This window comes from Rutilus rutilus, assembly GCF_951802725.1.
Source record: "Rutilus rutilus genome assembly, chromosome: 3".
Taxonomy (NCBI): Eukaryota; Metazoa; Chordata; class Actinopteri; order Cypriniformes; family Leuciscidae; genus Rutilus; species Rutilus rutilus.
The window spans coordinates 57502599-57529125 of NC_140211.1; the positions used below are offsets into that span (position 1 = coordinate 57502599).

Here is a 26527-nt window from a genome sequence, read left to right on the forward strand (position 1 = left end):
TGGGTTGTAAAGGAGAAAAGGGAATGGTGAAATATGATAAATACATGTTTATCTGTATCATTGTTCCTGCAAAGATGCTAATGTACCATGACATGATGGTTCATCCTGTTACTGTAATATGATCGGCTAAGTGAAATATCATGTTGTTGTTTTTTCAGGCCTTATCTGACAATTTGCTTTTCTGTTAAACAAGTAGAGCTGTGTAACACGGACGCCTCTCCTTCTTTCTCATCTTTTGGAGAAACTGAGAAAAGCAGCTGTCATTTACAGTCACATCAAAACGGACAGTTCTTGGAATATTGCAGTGTTTATTGTAATTATAAATGTACATCATTGTTATTGCTTTTTTAATTCTTGAATCAAAATAACCTCTCCCTCTTGCAGCAACATCTCTTCTGATGACGTTATTGCGACGAATTAATTCCCGAATCACGGCGAAAAAGGAGAAATTTGGCGGGAAACGCTTGCAGTTGAGAAATGCACGTGACACAAAGCAATCACTCCCACTGTACTATCAGCCTTTTTATTTCATTATTATTAAACCGCAAACACAAACGGGGCAATTTGTGCCCCCCCCCCCCCCCAAGTTCAGGTGTTCTCATATAAATATCTCATATTGCTATTAGCAAAATGGTATTTGGAAAATATTTTCTATTATGCTACATTATTACGTTGAAACATTTTGTTGTATTTTATTCAGTTTGTTAATTGTATTTTTTTCTATTTATTTATTCTATTTTTATTTACTTGTGTTTTATTATTGACTTATTTTGACGCCTTTTCCTTAGACTTTCCTACTTTTTAGGCTACAAAAATGATTAATTCCTCAATCAGACATCACTGGCTGACCACATCATTTCTGGCCAATGGCTCTGATCGACAATTCAGGATAAAAAGTACAAGGAGTGCGATTTCAGATACAATAAACAGTTTATTTCCATATAAAACAAGTAACAGAAATAAGAAGAAGAAGAAAAAAAAAGTGACAAAACTGTTCCCTTGCTTTGCCAGGCTTGGTTCTGAGAAACAACAACAACAACAACAACATGACATTCAGAAAGACAGGAACTACAAAACGACAAAAAGAACAAATGAGATGAGCAACTGTTCCACAAAATGACATCATCAAACACTTTCACACTCCGACATTCTAAACGCTTCCTAGTGATTCTGACATCATTGAGAGCTAATATTCAGCACTCCTCAGTGAACCACAGCAGTGTGTGTTTCAGCACTGACAGTCAGTGTGTGTGTTTCAGCAGTCAGTGTGTGTGTTTCAGCACTGACAGTCAGTGTGTGTGTTTCAGCAGACTTCAGTCACAGGACTGCACTAATGAGAGGCTCGAGACGCTCCTGTAAGTGGACAGGCGACGGCTCTCTATAAGTGATTATTAGTGGGAACGTTCCTAAAGCTTAAACTTCATTGAAACGAGGAGGAAGACATGATGTTTGAGCGTATAAACTATGACCAGAGTCTCCCAGCAACATCTGAGCATAGACGTACAAAAGACATGTACAAAAAAAATGAACACTTCAATGTTCAAATACTTCAAATACAACAGTTTAAGCACCAAGATGACGTCTTCCCTGGGAAAAGACACGGTGAACACACTGTCCATGCTATGAGATGAGGACCTGTATATGTGTGTGTGTCCATATATGTGTGTGTATATGTGTATGTGTGTTTGTGGGTGGGTGTGTGTGTGTGTGTGTTTCAGTGTAATGCTAGGACTCATAGGCGTTCGGTGCAGTGCCGTTATTGTCCAGTAGAGGAGCTTGTGTGTGTGTGTGTATTTGTATATGTGTGTGTTTCAGTATAATGCTAGGACTTGTCCTCATGGGTGTCTGGTGCAGTGTCGTTATTGTCCAGTAGAGGAGCTTGTGTGTGTGTATGTGTCTGTCTGTGTGTGTATGTGTATGTGTGTGTGTGTGAGAGTGTGTGTTTCAGTGTAATGCTAGGACTCATCCTCATGGGCGTCGAGTGCCATGCCGTTACAGGCCAGTAGAAGAGCTTGAGCTTGTGTGTGTGTGTGTGTGTGTGTGAGTGATGCTAGGACTCATCCTCATGGGCGTCGGGTGCAGTGCCGTTACAGGCCAGTAGAGGAGCTTGAGCTTGTGTGTGTGTGTGTGTGTGTGTGTGTGTGTGTGTGTGTGTGTGAGTGAGTGAGTGAGTGTGTAATGCTAGGACTCATCCTCATGGGCGTCGAGTGCCATGCCGTTACAGGCCAGTAGAGGAGCTTGAGCTTGTGTGTGTGTGTGTGTGAGTGAGTGAGTGAGTGTGTAATGCTAGGACTCATCCTCATGGGCGTCGGGTGCAGTGCCGTTACAGGCCAGTAGAGGAGCTTGAGAGAGTGTGTGTGTGTGTGTGGAGCTAGAGACCTTGAGAGGCATGGCGTCTTTAGCGAGGATCTTCCTGGTTGCGCTGACGAGACGAGAGTAGCTTTCGCGGTTGAAGTCGGCGCTGAGCGTCTGCGTGCGCAGTAGCGGCGGGTTCTCCCGGCTCACGCGCGAGAGGAAGAGAGGAGGACGCCGCTGACGCTCTCCGTCCTTCAGCGAGTCCGGCAGGGGCTTGTGTTTGCTCTCGGGCAGAAGCATTATACACAGCACCGAGAGCACAGCGAAGGAGGAGAACACCACGTGATGAAGGAAATATCCTCCGTTATTCTGCAGCTCCATCAGAGACGACGCAGCCATTCCTACACACCCCGCGGACATGATCAGACCCAGCGTGCCACCGCTGAGGACACACACACACACACACTCAGTTTACAACACTCAAACAACTGATGTACACTTGGTTTATCAACTTTCATTTTAAAGGGGTCATTAGGGATGTACAATGTATCGTCCACCATATCAATATAAGTTCATTTTTAATGTTATTGTTATCGGCCTGATAAGAAGATTTGGTCGATATATTAAAACTGATAAATAATGGATTATTTCCTTCAGACACTTCAGATGCGCACTGTTCAACATGATGGTTTTGAATTGCTTGAAATATGATTGAAATCACTTCAAAAAAGGAAAATACAGTAAAGTCTGTCATATCGGCTACATAAAGTTATCATGAGAACATTATAATTGTGTGTTTGGGACATTGCTTTTAATGGTTAGACTTTAGTTTTTGTAATCAGACTCTCAAAAATTATATACAAATTTGGATTTAGATTTATCATATCGAATATATTAGGGATCCGCTGACAGACGGCACTTTCAAACGCTCCCGTGTGTGTCTGTGCAAGCGCTCGGTGACTCAAAGGCCAATCAGAGACGTATATGTTGAGCTCGTATACGCAATGGCCAATCAGAGGAGTTGAAGAAATTTCAGTACTTGGTACTTTTGACAGCACTATTCGGAGGGATTCGGACAATTGAGTTCTCAAAAAAAAAAAAAAAAAAAACAGTAGGTAATTTATGGAATTACTTTTGTGCCAATAATAATGAACGTAACTTTTCAAGAAACTAATGAAAATATAAATTGAAACAGAATAAAATATCTTTGAAACTGAAAAAGAATAAATCGCAGGCAAATTTGTTGACTTCGTTTTTAATACACTGCATGTTTTGCTGACTATTTCTCATATTTCTATCTGGTGAAGCATAAACGAAAACTTCAGAAGTGCATTTGCAAGTTCAGATCAGCGAAAGAAATATGAGAAATAGTCAGCAAAACATGCAGTGTATTAAAAACAAAGTCAACAAATTTGCCTGCGATTTATTCTTTTTCAGTTTCAAAGATATTTTATCCAGTTTCAGTGTATATTTTCATTAGTTTCTTGAAAAGTTACGTTCATTATTATTGGCACAAAAGTAATTCCATAAAATCACAGTTGTGAATGAAAGCTGGAGATTACCGCACAACGGTGGGCATGACTTCACTGCCGAAGAACACGCTGAGCATGGCTAAAGCCTGAGACGAGAGAAGACCCACGACCGACAGAACCAGAACCAGCCCTCCCTGCAGATCTGAGAGAGAGACACACAACACAGCTTTACAACACCACAGTAACTGAAACTTCATGAGGTCATTCATTGCTTTGTAATAAAATCTATTAAGATTCTAGATTTCACAGAATTACCAAATACTGCTTCTATCTAGACTATTACATGCAGCTTGATCAACTTTCTGCTTTCTTGTAGTGTAAATTGGCATTTGTGCATGACATAAACGCAAAAACGCTAATTAAAACATTTAAAAATGTTGTTTAAAACAATTAAATGAGAGAGATAGAGACAAAAGAGAGAGAGACACACACACACACACAGCAATCTTTCAGCAGGAAAAAAACTGACCAAAATCTCCAGAAAAGATTGACATGCAACTCTACATTAGATCCATAAATTCAAAATTCCCACTGAGCTTGTTGCAAAGCATTCTGGGATTGCTTTTTCCACAATGAGATTTGATTAAAGGAACACGCCGACTTTTTGGGACTTTATCTTATTCCCCGTATCCCCCAGAGTTAGATAAGTCCACACACACCCTTCTCATCTCAGTGCGTGCCGTAACTCTGTCTGACGCACCCACTGCTATCCTAGCTTAGCACAAAGACTGGAGGTAAATGGCTCCAGCTAGCATACTGCTCCCAATAAGAGACAAAATAACGCCAACATTTTCCTATTTACATGTTGTGATTTGTATAGTTACAGCGTGTACGAATAACAAGGTCACATGAGACAACCATCTTCTAACCGTACACATACTGGGAACTATATTCTCAGAAGACGAAGCACTGCTACTTGAGCCGTATGCTAGCTGGAGCCGTTTACCTTTGTGCTAAGCTAGGCTAGCGGTGGGTGCGTCAGACAGACTTACAGCACGCACGGAGATGAGAAGGGTATGTGTGGACTTATCTAACTCTGGGGGATACGGGGAATAAGATAAAGTCCCCAAAAGTCGGCGTGTTCCTTTAATGATTTGTGATTTATTTAAGTGCATTCATAGAATTATTGAAATGTCAGAGAGTGGGAGCAGAAAACCTTCTGACCAATGTTAGATCACGTATAGTCCGACTCCTTAATGATGCCACATCACTTCATTTTAAAAGCCTATAGAGATTGGCATTTGAAGAAATTTCCCCTAAGCCCAAAGCTTTAAAAGTATTGCTAGTTCATGTTAACTATTGTGTAGGAGGATAGTGTTCATGTATAGAGGCTACACAACCTTTCATGCACATATATAATACAATACACTGCACGAAAAAAGAAAGAATGCAAATGCATAAGAGTCTATGATTAGATCATTATTGGCATGATTATTATGTTTCTATCATGTTATATGTTTGGCAGCAGTTCTTGACTGAAAAGATCTTGACCAAAGATTGATGCACCTCTTGATGGAGATAAATGATGTGATGTTATTTCCATCAGGTTTTGTTCAAGATCTTGTATTGCCAATGCAAGAGTCCAGCACTCTGTGAAGTCTCCTCCAGAACATCCCAAAGTCTCTCAATGAGTTTAAGGAGCCGATTCATGTGTGGAATTGACTCTTCATGCTCCTCACAACCATTCTTTCACAGTTTGAGCCTGATGAGTCTTGAGATTGTCATCCTGGAATATGTTCATGATGTTCTTCATACATGGTTGTTTAAGAAATGAAAAGCTACACTTTACTAATTAGGGCTTGAAGAACTGTTACAAACATATAGAAATATAATAATCACTGCAATAATGATCCAATCATAGACTCTTAAGAATTTTCCTATTTAAATCCAAATAGCTAATTTTTGGGCCGGACAGTGTTTTTTAAAGCACTGAATCACTAGCGAATCACGATTCATTTGATTCTTAGCATTTCAAATAAAAACAAACGACTCAAAAACTGTTTGATTGATGCATCAGGAAAACGAGTGAATCCTCACACCCCTAGATATCAGGCAGGATCGTGTCATTACCCACAACAGCATTTGGTCATCGTGTGTGTGGGTGTATATGTGTTTGTTTGTGTTTGTGTTTGTGTGTGTGTGTGTGTGTGTTTCTGGTATAAAATAAAGTAATCAAAGGTTTTTAAAGAAAGTAAAAATGCAGAAAGTGTTGTGTGATGGGTAGGTTTAGGGGTCGGGTTAGTGTGTGTGTGTGTGTGTGTGTGTGTCTTACACTGTGTGAGAGCGAGCAGCAGCAGTGAGGACAGGCCGGTGATGATGTTGCGTGTGTGTGTGTGTGTGTGTGTGTGTGTGTGTGTGTGTGTCTCTTACACTGTGTGAGCGAGCAGCAGCAGTGAGGACAGGCCCGTGATGATGTTGTGTGTGTGTGTGTGAGTGTGTGTGTGTGTCTTACACGGTGTGAGAGCGAGCAGCAGCAGTGAGGACAGGCCCGTGATGATGTTGTGTGTGTGTGTGTGTGTCTCTTACACTGTGTGAGCGAGCAGCAGTAGTGAGGACAGGCCCGTGATGATGTTGTGTGTGTGTGTGTGTGTGTGTGTCTTACACGGTGTGAGAGCGAGCAGCAGCAGTGAGGACAGGCCCGTGATGATGTTGTGTGTGTGTGTGTGTGTGTGTGTGTGTGTGTGTTTTACACGGTGTGAGAGCGAGCAGCAGCAGTGAGGACAGGCCCGTGATGATGTTGTGTGTGTGTGTGTGTGTGTGTGTGTGTGTGTGTGTGTGTGTGTGTGTGTTTTACACGGTGTGAGAGCGAGCAGCAGCAGTGAGGACAGGCCCGTGATGATGTTGTGTGTGTGTGTGTGTGTGTGTGTGTGTGTGTGTGTGTGTGTGTGTGTCTTACACTGTGTGAGAGCGAGCAGCAGCAGTGAGGACAGGCCCGTGATGATGTGTGTGTGTGTGTGTGTGTGTCTTACACTGTGTGAGAGCGAGCAGCAGCAGTGAGGACAGGCCCGTGATGATGTGTGTGTGTGTGTGTGTGTGTGTAAGAGAGTGTGTGTGTGTGTGTGTGTGTGTGTCTCTTACACTGTGTGAGAGCGAGCAGCAGCAGTGAGGACAGGCCCGTGATGATGTGTGTGTGTGTGTGTGTGTGTGTGTGTGTGTGTGTGTGTGTGTGTGTGTGTGTGTGTGTGTGTCTCTTACACTGTGTGAGAGCGAGCAGCAGCAGTGAGGACAGGCCCGTGATGATGTTGTGTGTGTGTGTGTGTGTGTGTGTGTGTGTGTGTGTGTGTGTGTCTCTTACACTGTGTGAGAGCGAGCAGCAGCAGTGAGGACAGGCCCGTGATGATGTTGTGTGTGTGTGTGTGTGTGTGTGTGTGTGTCTCTTACACTGTGTGAGAGCGAGCAGCAGCAGTGAGGACAGGCCCGTGACGATGTGTGTGTGTGTGTGTGTGTGTGTGTCTTACACTGTGTGAGAGCGAGCAGCAGCAGTGAGGACAGGCCCGTGATGATGTGTGTGTGTGTGTGTGTGTGTTTTACACTGTGTGAGAGCGAGCAGCAGCAGTGAGGACAGGCCCGTGATGATGTTGTGTGTGTGTGTGTGTGTGTGTGTGTGTGTCTCTTACACTGTGTGAGAGCGAGCAGCAGCAGTGAGGACAGGCCCGTGACGATGTGTGTGTGTGTGTGTGTGTGTGTGTCTTACACTGTGTGAGAGCGAGCAGCAGCAGTGAGGACAGGCCCGTGATGATGTGTGTGTGTGTGTGTGTGTGTCTTACACTGTGTGAGAGCGAGCAGCAGCAGCGAGGACAGGCCCGTGACGATGGCTGACAGCAGTAAGATCCCCCTGCGGCCGAAGCGGTCCACACACACACACAGGAACACACAGGCCAGCGCGCCGGTCAGCACACGCAGGGAGTAACTGAAGTAGAAGTGTGTGGAGTAGATGTGCAGGTTACGTGTGAAGCAGTACTGGATCCCAGTGCCGATGAAGCTGACGGGACAGGGAACGGGAACACTTTAAATTCAAGGGGTCATCGGATGCAAAACTCACTTTTACACGGTGTTTGCAGTGTGTTACACAACACCAGTTACACCACACACTGAAAAACATCCATTCACTCCTCTTTTTTTATCCTCAAAAAGCCTAAACACTCTCTATTATCAAGCCGTTTGGATTTTCTGAGCATTATGATGTCATATTGCTCATGCTCCGCCCACGACCCCTGACAGACTGTCCCGTATTAGCATATTTCCCGTATTAGCATATTTACGCCCTCAGCCATTTGTAAACTGTCATTTACTCTTCCCCACGTCATCCAAGATGTTCATGTCTTTCTCTCTTCAGTCGAGAAGAAATGCAGGTTTTTGAGGAAAACACTCCAGGATTTTTCTCCATATAGTGACTTCAATGGGGTCCAACGGGTCGAAGGTCCAAATGTGAGTTTCAGTGCAGCTTCAAAGTCTCGACACGATGAAAAGTTGCTTTGTTGGCTAATATCACCCACAATCCCTTTCTCAACGGAAGAGGAGGAGCTTGTGCTGATTCACTTATTTCCAATTGTTTAAAAAAAAGAAGGTGTGGTCTGGATTTCCACAGCACTTTTCTAATATGTGCAACAGAAGTGTGATATTGACAGTTTCAGGAGTAACTTACAGAGTGAAGGACAATATGAGGCAGTTCTTCCAGATGACTCTGGTGTGACGCAACTCTATTACATGATGATACTCCGGCTGGACGTCTTCAGGGAACATCTCATCTATCTCTACAGAGAGAGAGAGAGAGAGAGAGAGAGAGAGAGAGAGAGAGAGAGAGAGAGAGAGAGAGAGAGAGAGAGAGAGAGAGAGAGAGAGAGAGAGAGAGAGAGAGAGAGAGAGAGAGAGAGAGAGAGAGAGAGAGAGAGAGAGAGAGAGAGTTGGTAGATCACTGAAATCATTCTGAACATCACATTCCAATGAAAATCTCCGGGAGGGATGGGCTCGATTCCCAATTTAAACACCATAAATGGGTCTATTCACTATCGGGACGGGTCTTGATTTGTCGTAATGCGACTCAGATTCCAGTGAGCTGGAGTATTACTGCACTGGAACCAAAGAGCCGTCTCATCACGAGACCAACTCTCCTCTCGAGAGCTAGATGCTGTTCTTCATAATATCCTGTCAAAGTATAATCACACCATAACAGCTGAGCTGATGGACTACAGAGCGTTTCATTAGCGGAGCCATTCAACATCTCGATCATCACTGGGACGCCTCAAACACTAGGGGTGGAACAATATATCGCACTACAAAAATGCAACAATATGTATCGTGGATAGTTCACCCAAAATAAAAATTACAGTGTGAGAAAGAATTCCAGTTTTCAGAGTTTTAGTGCCAGTTCTACAAAAAACTACTATATTAATGTTGAATATAATGTATAATAATGCAATGGGGGAATATTTGTGGGTCCTGATAATGCCAAATGTCTTGTTACCAGTAAATACAGGGAATACATTATGCAAATAGACAACTAGTCAAGTGTGTGTATTAGGGCTGTCACTTTACGTTCGAAAACCGATTGCACAATCGATCGGACCAACCAACACAAGTGTCGAAAACGAAAATAGCGACTCGATTTTAACGGCCTTCTCTCGGAGCGCGTCCAGCTCGTCACGATACGCTCGCAGCGAACACGCGTCACACAGCGACTGCAGGCTCTGACACACACACATAACAGCAGATTATACTTCTGCATAATGTGTCTCTTTTTACTACATAAATGTAATTCTGCCGGTGTTCAGACAGCCTCATGCATACAGACACAGATTCGGGATACGGGCTAATCGCCTACGTAGGCCACATTTGTTTGACATTTCTAACCGTAAACTCAGCCATGTTGAAGCCTGCAGTGATGTTGTTCAGTGATGTTATGGCAGTCCACTCTGATTATTGTTTTTCGAGAATGTTGCGCTCCTGTTTGTCATTGTGCACGAAACTTCACGCCAATAAATCATCAGGAATATTGCTGACTTGTGCGCCTCTCAAGCGCCCTCTTTACGTTTGCCCTAATGCCTGTTAGTTGTCCGTGGATTTGCCTGTATTTGGCGTTGAAAATGGAAACGTCTTTAGACATGAAAATCGATTTTACAATCGATTCAATGAACACTTGTGTCTCAAAAATCAAACAGGATTTTTGCACAAAAGTGACAGCCCTAGTGTGTATTGGGAAAGGCCCACCGGGTCTCAAGCTACAGGACATGTGCCATGTTTAAAACCCACAACATGAGACTATTAGAGATGCGCCGAATGTTCGGCAAATGAAATTATTCAGCTGAAAATAGTTTTTTCATCAAACGTTTTTTGATGACGCGATCAAATGGCTTAGAGATGGCCAAATAAAAATATTTCTTTATTTTAAGTTATATTGTGCTTTGTTGGTATAATGTCTGCTGGAATGTTTTTTAAAAAATGTTCAGTGTTTTATAGTTTTATATGCTCAGTGTTAAATAAATATTTTTAAATTGTAGTTTTGTAACTGATTTTTTTCTTTTAAAAGCAAGACAAAATAATAAAAAGCACATTTTGACTATTTAATTTATGCAATGGTGAAAAATGTTTAAAATAAATGGGAAAAAATGCGATATTTGGTATTTGGACTTCGGCCAAGTGTTTTATTATATTCGGTTCGGCTTCGGCCAAATATTTGGACTTCGCATCCCTAGAGACGATAGTTGTGGTCTTGGAAGTGTGTGAGGCCGAGGTTCTCACCTGACAGCAGTGTTTCCGCAGGGAAGAGCTCGTCACTAACACACACCCCGTTCCGTGCGGAAAAAGACTGGAGACACTTCTTAGCTTGAGGAATCTGAGACGTGGCCAAGAGCCAACGAGGAGATTCTGGGAACACTGAAGCACAGCTTGTGTGCGCAACACACACACACACACACACACACACACACACACACACACACACACACACACACACACACACACACACACACACACACACACACACACACACACACACACACAAATCACATTATTAGTGGTGCTTACTCAATGCAAACTTTAGAAAACAAGTTTCATAGTGCAAATTTGGGAAAACGATAGTTATCGTGTGTGTGTGTGTGTGTGCGCGCGCGTGAAACGGCCTGACATGCAATATACAGTGTTTTCAGTGGTTTCTGTGGAGCCGTATAAACGGGGATTGTTTTGACGATGTTCTTGTTCTGCTCTGGTTTGAGATGTGCTGGGGACAGAGACACATGCGGAAGTGCATTTTCAGAAGTGCTGGGTACAATGACGCATACATTTTTTTCCCCTCTTTCGCGCAGGTCATTTTTTGAGCTTACTAATGTAAATATATAATGTATTCAAAAATGTGATGATGTCCGACTCATTTTATGAAGAAGAAAGTCTTAAGTTTTCAAAAAGCATGTTGACAATATGACATGACGTGGTTTAATGTACCTAAACAACGATTACCAAATTTCTCTCATATGACGTTATCTGACATTAAGGGCCCTATCTCGCACCCAGCGCAATTGACTTTGTCCACCGACGCACGTATCATTCCTATTTTGCACCCGACGCACAGCGGCCTTTTCCCTCCACAGACGCACGTCGGTAAATTAGGGAATGAACTTGCGCTCCCGGGGTCGGTTCAGCACAAAGAGGAGGCGTGATCCGGCGCAAACGTTCCCTGGTGCTATTTTGCAGTTTCAGAAAACAATCCCGCCACAGACCAGGAAAAACCTCGTCTAAAGTCAGTGGCACGTTGCGCATGTTATTCAGAGGCTATTTTAAGGGCGCATGCTTGGCCATAATCAATGTAGCGTGTGCACAACACACATACACTTTGCTTCTCTCATCTACACACAGACGCAGCAGTTCTCATTTAAAAAAAATCATACATTATTACAAGGAAAAATATTACCACACGAGGGAAATCACTGTGGTGTCCATGAAGATGTGAAAAATAGGCATAAATCTAGCTTACACATTTACCCAAATTATTATACGCCTGTTTAACCGAAGCTAATTTGGGTGTGTTTCTCCATCCCCAATGTCACTTCTCTGTGTTTTACGGCCCTGACGAGAACATCGGTCTCCTCTGCTGTGAACCGCTCCTGGCAAATCCACCGTTATAATAGCAATCCGCCATGGAACAAGCGCGCCTGCTCTAAAGGGAATGTGAGAGGTCGCTCTGATTGGTTTATTTCACGTTACGCCCAAACCACACCTATGAGTAATGAAGCTACTTCAGACCAACACATTTTAGAGTTCCGAGACCCGCCCACAAAGTTACTTGCGTTCCAGAACGTTAAAATAAGGCCCTAAGTGTTTCTGCTTCACATTTTCAGCAGGGCAGCGGAGCGGCTGTGGGTTGACTCCCCACGGTTCTCATGGGCTTTATTAGGGCTATAAGTCCTAACGTGAAAAAGCTTTACGTGGTTTAATGTACATAAACAACGATCACCAAATTTCTTTCTCATATTGCTCCTCATAACCAATGAAAACTGTCAGAAAAAAAAAAAGTGGTGGGTACAAAATGAGGAAATCTAGTGGGTAGAGTACGTGTCCCCACCGAGATCGATGCCTATGCCTGTACGTGAAAAACACAACTTTTCTAATTTTAGTACATCGTTGTCATGTAAACCTGCATTAACACATCGATTCTTGGGATATGAGAATCAACATGGGATTTGATTAAAATAGAGAAATCATTATTATTATTACTATTATTATTATAATTATTAACTCTGTTGAGTTCATGGGGCTCTTCACTGATGATCTGAATCTGGTCTGTTAATAATAATTAATATGACTGGAATATGACATTTTATACCTATCTGTCAAAATGACCATTTGTTTCTTTATGTTTAAAACAGTAAGTAGTCAGAATGTACTGCTCCTTTGAAGAAAACGATGACACACGCACGCACGCACGCACGCACGCACGCACGCACGCACGCACGCACGCACGCACGCACGCACGCACGCACGCACGCACACACACACACACACACACACGGCTCACCACCAATAGGAGAGCAGTAACAGCAGGGGAAGTGTGGTGACGGCCTGAAGAACGGGCCAATCACGGCACAGCACTGCAAGCCCCGGCAACAGCAGCTCGGCAAACACCGCGAAGAAGCCGCTGACCATCGACACCATGAGTCTGTGAGGCGGGTCACACCATTCCAGTCCTGCAGGATTAAACGAGAGAGAGACAGTAGTGACAGTGTGTCCACAGACATGAAACAAATCAATCACGAATCACAGCCAATCAGAAGAGAGTGTGGGCGGAGTCTCTTCAAGCGCACTGCACTCACAACCAAATCAGTCAAACATAACAGCCAATCAGAAGAGAGTGTGGGCGGAGTCTCTTCAAGCACACTGCACTCAGTCACAACCAAATCAGTCAAACATAACAGCCAATCAGAAGAGAGTGTGGGCAGAGTCTCTTCAAGCGCACTGCACTCACAACCAAATCAATTAAAGGGGTGGTTGATTATGATTATGACTTTTCTAACTTTAGTTAGTGTGTAATGTTGCTGTTTGAGCATAAACAACATCTGCAAAGTTACGACGCTCAAAGCTCAAAGCAAAGGGAGATATTTGCTTTTACAGAAATCGCTTTTTAAGGACTACAACAAACGGCTGGTAGAGACTACACCACATTCCTCCCGGGTTAGTGACATCACAAACCCTAACATTTACATAAACCCCGCCCCCTGAACACGATTTATACATTATCATGACAGATTATGCTAATCAATGACTAGAAGATAACTACACATAAGCTTCATAAATTCATCAACTAACATTCAGAAATGTTGTCTACATGTTGTCACTTCTTCTTGAGTCTCTCCATCATTGTCTGACTCAGGTTTAAACATAAAAAGCTAAAAGTTTTTGAAATTCTCAGGACACAAGCTTGTTGTAGCTCCGCCCCCTGTGCCGGGAGCAGCAGCTCATTTGCATTTAAAGGGACAGACACAAAACGGCGTGCTCATCCTCTAAAAGTGACAACTTTAACATGCTATATAAAAATATCTGTGGGGTTTTTTGAGCTCAAACTTCACACACACACTCTGGGGATATCAGAGACTTATTTTACATCTTGTGAAAAGGGCATTATACCACCCCTTTAAACATAACAGCCAATCAGAAGAGCGAGTGGGCGGAGTCTCTCTGCAAGTGCACTGCACTCACAACCAAATCATTATTTAAACCATGATTTACATGTTTATTCGATGAATAGAAAGCATTTATTTGAAATAGAAATCTTTAATATAGATATTAATATTAATGTCTTTACTGTCACTTTTGATCAATTTTATGCATCCTTGCTGAATATGTATGTACACTCACACTTATATATATATATATATATATATATATATATATATATATATATATTATATATTTATATCTTACTCATCCCAAACTTTTGAATGATAGCGTATCACAATTTCCACAATAAATGAAGCAGTAAAAACAAAATAATCATAAATGTTTCTTGATCATCAACTCATCATATTAAAAATGATTTCTGAAGGATCATGTGACAATCATTTGTAGCAATTGACAATAAACATGTTTTTAAAAACAGCATCATTCACATTCTTTCTGAAAACACACACATTTAACAGTAGGTCACATGTGCTGTTAATAATGTGCACTTCTAATCCATAACACTATTTAAAGTGTACAGAAAATACAATTAAGTCTTTTTAAGGCATTTTATAATTATCAGGCGTCACATGTGACACTGAAGACTGGAGTAATGATGCTGAAAATTCAGCTTTGATCACAGCAATGAATTACATTTGACTATATATTCACATTAAACATAAAAAAAATTATATATATATATATATATATTTTTTTTTGTATTTGATCAAATAAATGAAGTCTTGTCAAATTGTCGAGCAGAAAAGACTTCTTACATATTTCTTTATTAAACGAAATAAACGGGCAGCTACAAAACCTCTTTCAACACTGTTATTGTAAATGTGGACAACAGTAATGAAGAACGTGTCTGGGCATCTGACTGGGGTCGTACAGAAGAAAGAAACGTCGAGTGTGTGCGTGCCTGTGTTTACACACACACACACAGTTTTCCGCAAGAGCTCACGAAACGTTTGCGTGTTCTGGCTGACACACACTCTCCAATAACAATCACAGGAAGTGCAGGACAAGAACACGGACTCTTTACGATGGAAAGAACTGAGATCAGATCTTCACACTCTCTCTCTCACACACACACACACACACACACACACACACACACACACACACACCTTTCCTCAGCCGATTAAACACACACTGATTATCAGTGTGTTCGTGAGATAGAAGTGGAATGCTGTTCCGTCACGGATCCAGAACAACACTCCTTATCAAGAGTCTGCTATTGATCAAGAACATCTGCTCACACACACACACACACACACACACACACACACACACACACACACACACACACACACACACACACACACAGAACTTTCCTCAGCTGATTAAATACACACTGATTATCAGTGTGTTCGTGAGATAGAAGTGGAATGCTGTTCTGTGTTCCTGCTATTGATCAAGAACATCTGCTCACACACACACACACACACACACACACACACACACACACACACAAGAACAACACTCCTTATCAAGAGCCTCCTATTGATCAAGAACATCTGCTCACACACACACACACACACACACACACACACACACACACACACACACACACACACACAACACCAGAACAACACTCCTTATCAAGAGCCTCCTATTGATCAAGAACATCTGCACACACACACACACACACACACACACACACACGCACACTCGAGGCATATCTACTCGTTCTTCATTATTACTATAGTCCATATTTTAGAATATCAGTGTTGAAAGAGTTTCTGTTTCTTTTCTTTCACTTTATTTCGTTTTAATAAAGAGCATGTACTGTGTGTATCAGGAATATTATCATTAACTGAAACTAAACCAATTAAAAACGTTTCTGTTAAATGAAGTATAATATCAAATTGAGTTGAAATTAAACTAAACTGAAAATGTGAAATGTTGCCTTAGCAATGAACTGAAACACATTTAAGATGGAGCACAAACATTATTCACTGGAAATAAATAAACATTAAAACCAGCTACAATTGAAATAAAAATAAGCTAAACCTAAAAAAACGAATAAAATAACAAAAGCACAAAATGAAATGACTAAAAATTAAACTAATAAAAAAAATGAACTCGAATTCAAAATATTAATATTTGGCTATTTTCATTTCAAAAAGTTTAAGATTAAAACTAATGCTGTCAGTATTAATCACACCAAACATTCAAGTTTTTAATATATTTCTATATTGTAACAATTTAAAATTTAATCTCCAAATGAATGTGGAAAAAACATGTGTTTAATGTACAATCTTTTTATGAAAATACTAATCTATATGAAACATTTTTAGCCATTAATTATAGCCAATCCACATTACAGCAATCAATTTTAAACTTTATAAGGCTTTACAAATATAACAAGGCTTTATAATAATAAATGTCACATTTCCCTGCTTCATTATATGAGGGATAATATTTTTCCCATTGTCCCCGTCAGACCGGCTCAGAAAGTTATTGTTTTAGTTGTTTATGGCCATAAATGTAAGCTTGTAAACTCTGCTTTAGACTGTCAGGTTAGTCTTCAACTGAAGAGGGTTATTGCATGTGTAAACATGTTCATTTTATAGAGCCCTATGAAAAAATAAATAAAAATGTATTCAAATATATCCAGACTTTGGATGGTAGAGTGTGTGTTTAACCCTTAAACACACACACACACTGTAGTGTTGTGTTAGATATAGATCCGAGTCGCTAAAGACCCGAATATGTAATATCACTTCCTTGAAATATTTGTACTTGTATCTTATGGAAATTAAAGCCAGATGGACAGTTTGGAGTAGTTTCATTAATCTACTGTGACACATAATCTAAGACTTTAGGAACAGTTAAAGGGACAACAGCACTTCCTGTTGTGTAGATGATTGTAGGCACTTAAAATGAAATTTTTGCATAACCAAATCTTATTAAAATATTGACCTGGAGTGAACAAGCAGTTTCCAAAAGCACTCGTGTGTGTGTACAGCAAACAGCCTCGAGTGTTTCAGAGCCTCTGAGTCTCTCAGAGTTTATTATTATCAGCTGCAGATTTGAAGAGGTCATGTGATAAAGTGTACTTGCGTGCAATGTAAGACGACAGGAACACTCCGGCTAACGTCGAGCCCTGGCAGAGCCGGAGGAACGGGAACGCTGAAGGACTGTTAGAAAGACAAGCCATGATTCCCAGCAGTCCAGAGAAAACCACTGACAGCAGCAGCGCACAGCGACGGCCCAACCTGAGACACACACACACACACACTTATTTATTTAAGTCCACTTAATTGTGTGTGTTAACGTGTTAATTTAACATAAAAACATACATTTATTCAAATGACGGCCCATCCTGAGACACACACACACACTTATTTATTTATTTATTTAAGTCCACTTAATTGTGTGTTAACGTGTTAATTTAACATAAAAACATACATTTATTAAAATGACAGCCCATCCTGAGACACACACACACACACACACACACACACACACACACACATTTATTTATTTAAGTCCACTTAATTGCATGTGTTAACGTGTTAATTTAACATAAAAACATACATTTATTCAAATGACGGCCCAACCTGAGACACACACACACATTTATTTAAGTCCACTTAATTGTGTGTTAACATGTTAATTTAACATAAAAACATACATTTGTTCAAATGACGGCCCATCCTGAGACACACACACACACACACACTTATTTATTTATTTAAGTCCACTTAATTGTGTGTTAACGTGTTAATTTAACATAAAAACATACATTTATTAAAATGACAGCCCATCCTGAGACACACACACACACACACACACACACACACACTTATTTATTTAAGTCCACTTAATTGCATGTGTTAACGTGTTAATTTAACATAAAAACATACATTTGTTCAAATGACGGCCCAACCTGAGACACACACACACATTTATTTAAGTCCACTTAATTGTGTGTTAACATGTTAATTTAACATAAAAACATACATTTGTTCAAATGACGACCCAACCTGAGACACACACACACACACACACACACTTAAGTCCACTTAATTGCATGTGTTAACGTGTTAATTTAACATAAAAACATACATTTATTCAAATGACGGCCCAACCTGAGACACACACACACACACACACACACACACACACACACACACACACACACACACACACACACACACACACACACACACACACACACACACACACACACACACACACACACACACACACACACACACACACACACACACACACACACACACACTCATCTGTTCTTCTGACATATTAACCAAGTAATCAGTCGTGAGATCATTTAATGATATTATTAGGGAAAGACACTTAAAGGGAAAGTTCACCCAAAAATGTAAATTCTGTCTTGGGTTCCTCGACCTCACAGACGTTATCCAGGAGAGACGACACACTGATTAAACGTTATCCAGGAGAGACGACACACTGATTAAACGAGGCTGAGAGGGTTTTTACAGCCTAGATCATCATTTTCACATAAGTTTTTATCTACTAGGGATGCCTGATATATCATCCACCATATCGGTATCGGCTGATATATGTTCATTTTTAATGTTATTGTTATCGGCCCGATAAGAAAATCTGTCCGATGTATTAAAGCTGATAAATAATGGATTATTTCCTTCAGCTGAGACACTTCAGATTCACACCGTTCAACATGAATCGCTTGAAATATGATTGAAATCACTTTAAAAAAGGAAAATACAGTAAAGTGCAACATGTGCTTTTATATCAGATACATAAAGTTATCATGAGAACATCATTATAATTGTGTGTTTGAGACGTGGATTTAATGGTGAGACTTTAGTTTCTGTAATCAGGCTCTAAAAAAATTAGATAAAAATTAGGATTTAGATTTATCGGCCAATATATCGGTTATCGGCTTTCAGATATAAAGAATTATCGGTAAAATCGTTCATATCGGTGCATCCCTAATATCTACTGAAAGCTTTCTTGGGAAGGTCGTCTCATCAGCAGAACAGTCGGATAGTTGTTAGATGCCATTAAATGCAGTTGTTCCCCTCACAGCCTCGTTCCCGTCAGAAATGAAATACGGCTCTACTCTTTCTGAGATGGACGGCATCCAAACCCACGAGACGGTCGTGAAACACAAACCTGAGAGACTTCCGTCCCTCCACTGAAGGAGATCTGTGTTTATATGTGAATTAAAACCTAAATCTGCTCATCATATAAACTAAGCGATCGTGTTCCTTCAGAAGACTTGGATTAAACCACGCATTAATCATATGCATTACTTTTAACGTGACTATATGAACTTTTTGAGGAAAATCAAAGCATAGTTTTGGACTTTCCATGGAGGCACAGAAATCTCTGGTTATAATAGAAATATCTGCATAAATGTATGCTTTATGCTATACATTTTTTAGGTGGACTATCTGTTTAAGTCATTTAATTAGATAAAATATCAAACCAAGTGGACTTTCAAAGAAACATAAGTAAAACTTTACAGAGGTTTATTAGGCTGTAAATGATACGACATCAGAGCTGCGCGTAATGGAGATCACGATTCTGAACAGAAAAATAACATGTAAATTACTAGAGGATTTGACAAAATAATAATTGCTGCAGGTATTTAAAACTGTTTAATTAATTAGAATGAATACTTGAAAAATAATTGGCTTAATAAGAGATTTATAGCCTGGTTAAAACCAGACCATTCTCAGTAGTAACTGAGTTATGGTCTGGCAAAGCTTCATTAATAACTCATTTCCAAAGGGGCGTCACCAACGGACGTCGCTCAAATGCCTCTGGGCGCAATTGGATAGACCTAAAACCAATCAGAACGATCGTCATCGTGTAAAGCCATATGCTGCGTCCCAATTCGCCTAAGTTACACTACGCCATAAAAGTATGAACTCCTTTTGTGAAGAAAAGGCAGGGCCGCGGGAAGTGGGAGTGCTGTTTTCACAGAATTGTAAATGCAACGCATATGTTTGTTCATTAAAATTTATTAATATTTAGCATTTAGTCATTTATTTGTAATAAACACTTTAAGTGGGCTATTTAAAAATTGTTATTTATATGTTAAATTATCTTTTTAAAACATAAGCGTAGAGTGTTATGTAATATTGTGTGTGTGTGTGTGTGTGTGTGTGTGTCGAAAGAATTTGTCCGCAGCTGCTAAAAAAATAGATAAATAAAAACCCAGTCAAAACCCCCACTGTCAGTGTTTTGTAAGGAACAGGCAAATATGTAAAATATAGCAGGAGACATTTTAATTGTTTACAAATAAAACAGTTATTTTTTATGTCAGTGTCGGCTAGACAGATGAAGTTGACGACTCGCGATCTTCGCAGCGCCAGAGAGAAATGCACATTTCATACGAATTACATAAGCAGCGCAGTCTGTTTTCTTTCGTTTTGAATTGTTTTGCTTAAAAGTAGACATTTCAAGCTATCTATATGTCTCAGGTCTGTGATGCGATAGGCTACCTTATAGGCCTACGCTGAGTTTCGGTTCATTTATGAGACGAGCTCCAGGTTCGCCAGCGCCTCCGTGTCCTGATTATCTATTTTCTAATAGCCTATATTTACTTCTTATTTATTAAATCCAGACAATTGGTTGATGAAACATCGATTAAAATTAAGATACAATTAATACAAAACGAAATTAAATTTAAAGACAGGCTTTGTGCTTTCAGTTTGAGGTCTCTGTGAAAGTTTTAAAACATTCTTTTAGTGCCGCTTTAGAGCGCTCACGTCCGTAGCGGAGAACTGTCGAACATTTTTTGTGAAATAAATTTCTAAAAAAAATGCGACTTAGTCCAGTGCAAATTAGGCTATATATGTTTTTTTTCTTCCTCGTGGCGCATTTTTTGACTGATATGCGACTCCGGAGCGACTTATAAAATAGGCTACGGTAAGTTATTTATTCTTTTTGTGCAAATGTCCCATAAAGTCCCATCCTTTAAGGATTCATTTATGTCCCGTTGACCGGTCCATTGCATTACGAATAAAAGCAGAATCAATAAAGTAAAAAATGTGATGTGCAGTCAGGTGGTTTGAGTGTGTGCGCGTTTTTTGACGAGTTTTATAGTCTTGATTGTTTCTTATTCAAAAGTGGTGACGACCCTGACCCGGGAGACTTTCATGGAGACTGTCCTCATGTGTTTGCAATTTGAATATAATAATGCATTTAAAAGTTGGTGCGCTTCACCAACGGACGTCGCTCAAATGCCTCTGGGCGCAATTGGATAGACCTAAAACCAATCAGAGCGATCGTCATCGTGTAAAGCCCGCCTCAACGTTTCTGATTGGTGCCGCGATTTAGACGGATTAGAAATGGGCTTGAATGGGCTCTTTGCCAGACCACTGGCAGAGCAAATCTAAATTTGCCGGAAGTTTGTCTGGGTTTTCCCAGGCTAAGTGATTCAATGACTCACTCATGAATACATCACTTGTTTCATTACTGGATGAATCAGCGCTTTTGAACGAATCTCTTGAATGAATGATTCAGTGACAAATACATTTTTAACAGTCACTTGTCGCCACCTACTGGTGTAACGCTGTAATTGATACAATCATTATTGAAGCGTCAAAGTTACTTTCAAAGGGTGATTCCCTCTATTTTGATCGCTACCGTAGACGTCAGTGTTTATATCTGAACTATAAACTTTAATCCCAGTTCTTCTGTGATAATATGAATGATTGTAAGACAGAAATAATGATACTGTGTGATTAAAAGTCCTGTTTGTGAAGCTGTTTCATATCATGACAACTGTATTCGCTGTCATTTAGGGATAAGATCACATGGGTGTTTGACTCGAGATCGCGACTCCGAGATTAACTGGAGATCTGGAGACTCCAGGTACAGATATCTGGACTCATTTTCTGCTTGTCGTCCACTAAGAACCACGGTAGTTCACAGAAGGAAGTGCAAACACTTTCTAAAAGCATCATTTATTTGCACAAGCCACTTGGGTTTGAAGTTTTGCATCTATTGCAATGAAGCCGAAACACTTTAAGTAGAAATACTTTCATCACATTTAGAAAAAACAAGTATATATATATATAATGCAGGAAGACGCACCAGTCGCAGATGGAGCCGAGTACGATGTAGCCGAGGGTCCAGCCGGTCATGAAGCACACGTGCTGGAGCGGGATCTTCCAGTAATCCGCACACACCAGGTTCCACTGTCGGCATGAGGAGAAAGAGACACGCTTTCAAACAATCAGCTGGAAAAATCAGGTAATGATGGCTAGAGGTCGACCGATTAATCGGACCATTTTTTGCATTTTTTAACATAAATCGGCATCGGCCAATGATATTAGGCGGGCGCATCTGTGGGCAGCCTAGTGTTGTTGTGGAACACGTGTTCGACGCACGCTGTCCTGAGAGTCATTTTCCAGCAGAGTGAGCAGACCTCATCCAGTGCTTAAAGGAACACTCCACCGTTTCTTCATATTAAACTAAGACGAGTTGATACACACCTCTCTCGTCTCAGTGCGCGCACTCAATCGCTCTGGCGTGCGGCGACCCTTCGATAGCACTTAGCTTAGCCCAGTTCATTCATTAGGGTCCAAACAGAGATGAAGCTAGAAGCGACCAAACACCCAATAGCATCATTAAACACTTCGACTCGGCGCAGTAAAGTCACGTTGGTTCTAATGACTTTGGCTAATGATTTTTCAGGAGTGATGATATTACTGCGCCGAGTCGAAGTGCTCCCAGTGCTATTCCGCCATCCATTATAGTTATCCTTTTTACCCGCTTAGAAAAGCGTCACGTTTTATTGTGCGTCACCATACTTGGTCAAGTAACTACTCGTGTAACTGTATATAAACAGGGAAACCGTGGAGGTGTGTGGCCGCTTCTAACTTCATCTCTGTTTGGTCCTTAATGAATGAACTGGGCTAAGCTAAGTGCTATCAAAGTGTCGCCGCGCGCCAGAGCGATTGAGTGCGCGCACGAGACGAGAGAGGTGTGTATCAACTCGTCTTAGTTAAGGGAATAACTTAGTTTAATATGAAGAAACGGTGGAGTGTTCCTTTAAGGAAGGAGCTAATCCTCGGAGAAAACTGTAAGGATTCAATTCTGAAATAAGTAATAAAAAAAGAGACCAACGCACTATAGTCTAGTGAAGGACTAGCTTTGCTTTGCTAGCGTCGTCGTTGCTAGGGTAGGGTAGCTACAGACAAACCTGGTGCCAATACGGCACTGGTGCCTTAACGACCGTTAACGACTGCTTCATTTCTGTGCTGCTGTTATGCCTGTGCTTCTCTCGGATGCTCTGAAAACGGACGTTAGAATAACAGAAACATCGCTTCGCTGCACGTGACGCTAGTCAGCAGCTAACTTTAGCATACCGTTAGCTAGTAGCTGGATTAAAATGCTGGCCAAACAGTGTAAAGTGTGATTGTATTTGTATTTAACTGTACAAGTGCAGATTGGTCAAGTGTTCAATAAAGGTTTTTGTTGAGAAAGTAAGTAATTATTTGTGTTACATTTTATCTTTCAAATAGAGGTTAAAAACAAGCACATATCGGCCAAATAACGACCTCTAATGATGGCCTATAATAGGCGAGATGTTTGTGGAAAATTAGGGGTGTACCGATACCCTCACGACTCGATACATACCACAATACTGAACTCACGATACGATATTACAGCGATACTCCAAGACATATGATAAAAGTTAACAAAAATGCACTGGTGATTAAAATGCTAAATTTGGTTTTACATTGTGTGTAAATAAATAGTCTTGGACTTGGTGCTGGAAACCCAAAGCACAGGACAATAGAGACACCAGAATATCAATATTCATGATTCTGAAGCTGAAAATACAGGATTATTTTAGACGAATATGCTTGATCTCTGTCACTGACTAGATATATTTAATATAATGTAGGCACTTTATACTGGTAACAAGATATAGGCATTATCAGGACCCACAAATATTCCCCCATTGCATTATTATGCATTATATTCAACATTATATATAGCAGTTTAATGTAGTACTGACACTAAAACTCTGAAAACTTGCATTTTTTCTCACACAGTAGTTTTAATTGTGGGTGAACTATCCACAATACATATTTGTCACTATACACTAAACCACCAGTTTCAACCACTTTAAATAGCTAAAACCATCAGAAGAGGCACTTTGAGTTGGAGATTACAGTAGGGAACTTAAATGTAATCTGAAAAAAGGTAAAAATGAAACATCACTGACACTCACTATTCTAATAATGTCAATCGAATGTATTAAAATCAATGAAACATTTAAAAACTCCAACTTTCTCGCCAATCCAAACACCCACTAAATCTAAGGAAGGCTGAGTATGTGTGGCAGCGACTTTTTTATTATACAATCTACTCCTATTATTACATTACAGCTAATGTGAAGCCACGCTACTCCAGTTTTTACATACTTTCCCTGGCTTGTTCTGATTCCAGGAGGATCTTCCTGCAAACTAATCCTTACAGATTTCATGACACATAAAAGCTCTTATTTTCCATCGTGGAAAAGGAAACATATTGCGAGTCAAGGCCTCATGAAAAGCTCTTTACTTCCTGTTAAACAGGAAGTCCACTGTTCCCTGAGCTTCAAGTGATGACTTCAGGGTCTCATAGATTAAATATGACTTCATAACCTATAATCTTAAACCATAAACCATTTGGTTAGTCAACAATAACAAGAACAAAGCTGTATTTTCAGACATGTATTGCAGCCTGTTATGCATATCTGCAGATTTTACATGTTTTATAACTGGACCATGATGGTCAATTATGGTCAATACTAATCTAGCCTGACTAGTATGCATATTATATATGACCATTATTTAAATTTAGGAGGGATCTGGAATCACAGACTTCTATTGTTGTCTACAGGCAGTTATACTATAAACAATAACAGAAAACTTTATACATTTTTATAAAACCAAACAAACAAAACTACAAAGTTTATTTATTTATTTACTTACTTACAAATCAGGACTTTCGCAAAAGATGACAAATTTGTCCCCCAAATGATTAATCATGAATATGGTAACAGTTACTATGAAATATAGCCTAATATTGTTTTATCAGTGCTCCCTCCATAGCGTCCTTTTACATACTTTTTTCTCATTTAAAAACAAATAAATTAATAATCATAACAATTAAAACATTAACCTTCATAAATAAAGTAGCCAAATTCATATCTAGTGTAAAAAAAAAAAAAAAAAAAACATCTTATGCAAAGTACGTTTAGACCCGTCGCGTACTTGAGTGAACTCAGTGTATTCGGTTCGCATAATAATGAAATAATTAAGCATCTATAAATTAATAATCATAACATTAACCTTCTTTAATAAAGTAGACTAATTCGGGTCGACTTCTTAAAACGTATATTATTGCGTTCAGACCCGTCGCGTCAAAACTAGAGTGAACTCGCAGTGTTCGGTTCAATACAGTTCGGTTCGCACACTGACGGTTGGGTTCAACTTCGCATAATAATTAAACATCTATGAATTAATAATCATAATATTAACCTTCTTAAATACAGTAGCCTAATTCGGGACGATGGTTTAAAACGTATGTTAGCGAGTTTAGACCCGTAGCGTCATAACTTGAGTGAACTCACTCGGTTCGAATCCATTCGGTTCGCATTCTGATGATTCGGTTGTTCGGATATTAACAGTTGGGTTCACATACTAACCTCGGTCACTAAGTTGTTTTGTAGTCCCGCGGGCTTGGCGAACTCCCATCCTATAGTGCAGGGCACCGTGTCCCGCGGCGCGCTCCCCGTGAAGTTGCTTGTGTTCAGCGGGTACTTGTACAGTTCGCAGTGACTGAACCCGGAGCCCTTCAGCCACGGGACGGTGAGATTGAGAAACGCTTGCCTGGAGAGGTTCCCGAGCACGGAAGGCGCTGGGATTAACGCCAGATCGGGTTTGCAGTGGTAAGACTCGGGAGTCAGCGTGAAGAAAACATCGCTGAAGAGATTCAACGAGACAGCAAAGTTCGGGAACCAACTGAAAAGCGTTACGATCCGGTTGTATCGCCCAAATCCACCGATCTGAGGGTAGATTTTAGTTTCAAACTCCATAACTAGAGTCCTTATCGAGTGAAAATGCCGTTTCTCACAGACATCTCAGCCTGTAGCGATGGGGAATGAGCAGCTGTCCACAAACACACACACACTGGGACTCACTGATGGTGACGTAGCACAGGGAATGGAATGGATTCATTTGAGTCAATCGGTTCATTGGGAAGACCCTTGTCGTAGATCCGATTCACTGATTCTTTTCCTCTTCTTTTTCGCTCAAAAGAGTTCCTTATCGTTTCATTTTAATCTCGAAAGTTGTTCATCAAGTTGTCGAAAGTTGAGGTAAATGTTCATTTGTTCACAACATGGTTATTGTTATCATTAAATACTAATAATTATTAATAAGCTTGGCTTTTTGTGTGTTTGTGTTTTCAAACACCACAGATCACGAAAACTATAAATATAGTTACAACGATAACTATATTATTAGCGATATTAGGATATTCAGTTAATTCTACGCAGTTTTAAAGCACCTGTCACTTTAAAT

General features: G+C 40.3%; 1 protein-coding gene across 1 annotated transcript; it reads right to left on the reverse strand.

Annotated features, from left to right (window-relative positions):
- Positions 1 to 914: 914 nt before the first annotated feature.
- On the reverse strand, positions 915 to 26143 carry slc22a31 (solute carrier family 22 member 31). The gene is made up of 9 exons (XM_084404558.1): positions 25651 to 26143; positions 22041 to 22144; positions 17043 to 17197; positions 12835 to 13003; positions 10566 to 10711; positions 8473 to 8581; positions 7595 to 7809; positions 3858 to 3969; positions 915 to 2737 (listed from the first exon to the last, which is right to left on the reverse strand). Exons 1-9 carry the CDS (start codon positions 26038 to 26040, stop codon positions 2287 to 2289), a joined length of 1851 nt encoding a protein of 616 aa, XP_084260684.1. The 5' UTR covers positions 26041 to 26143; the 3' UTR covers positions 915 to 2286.
- Between the last annotated feature and the right edge of the window lie 384 nt (positions 26144 to 26527).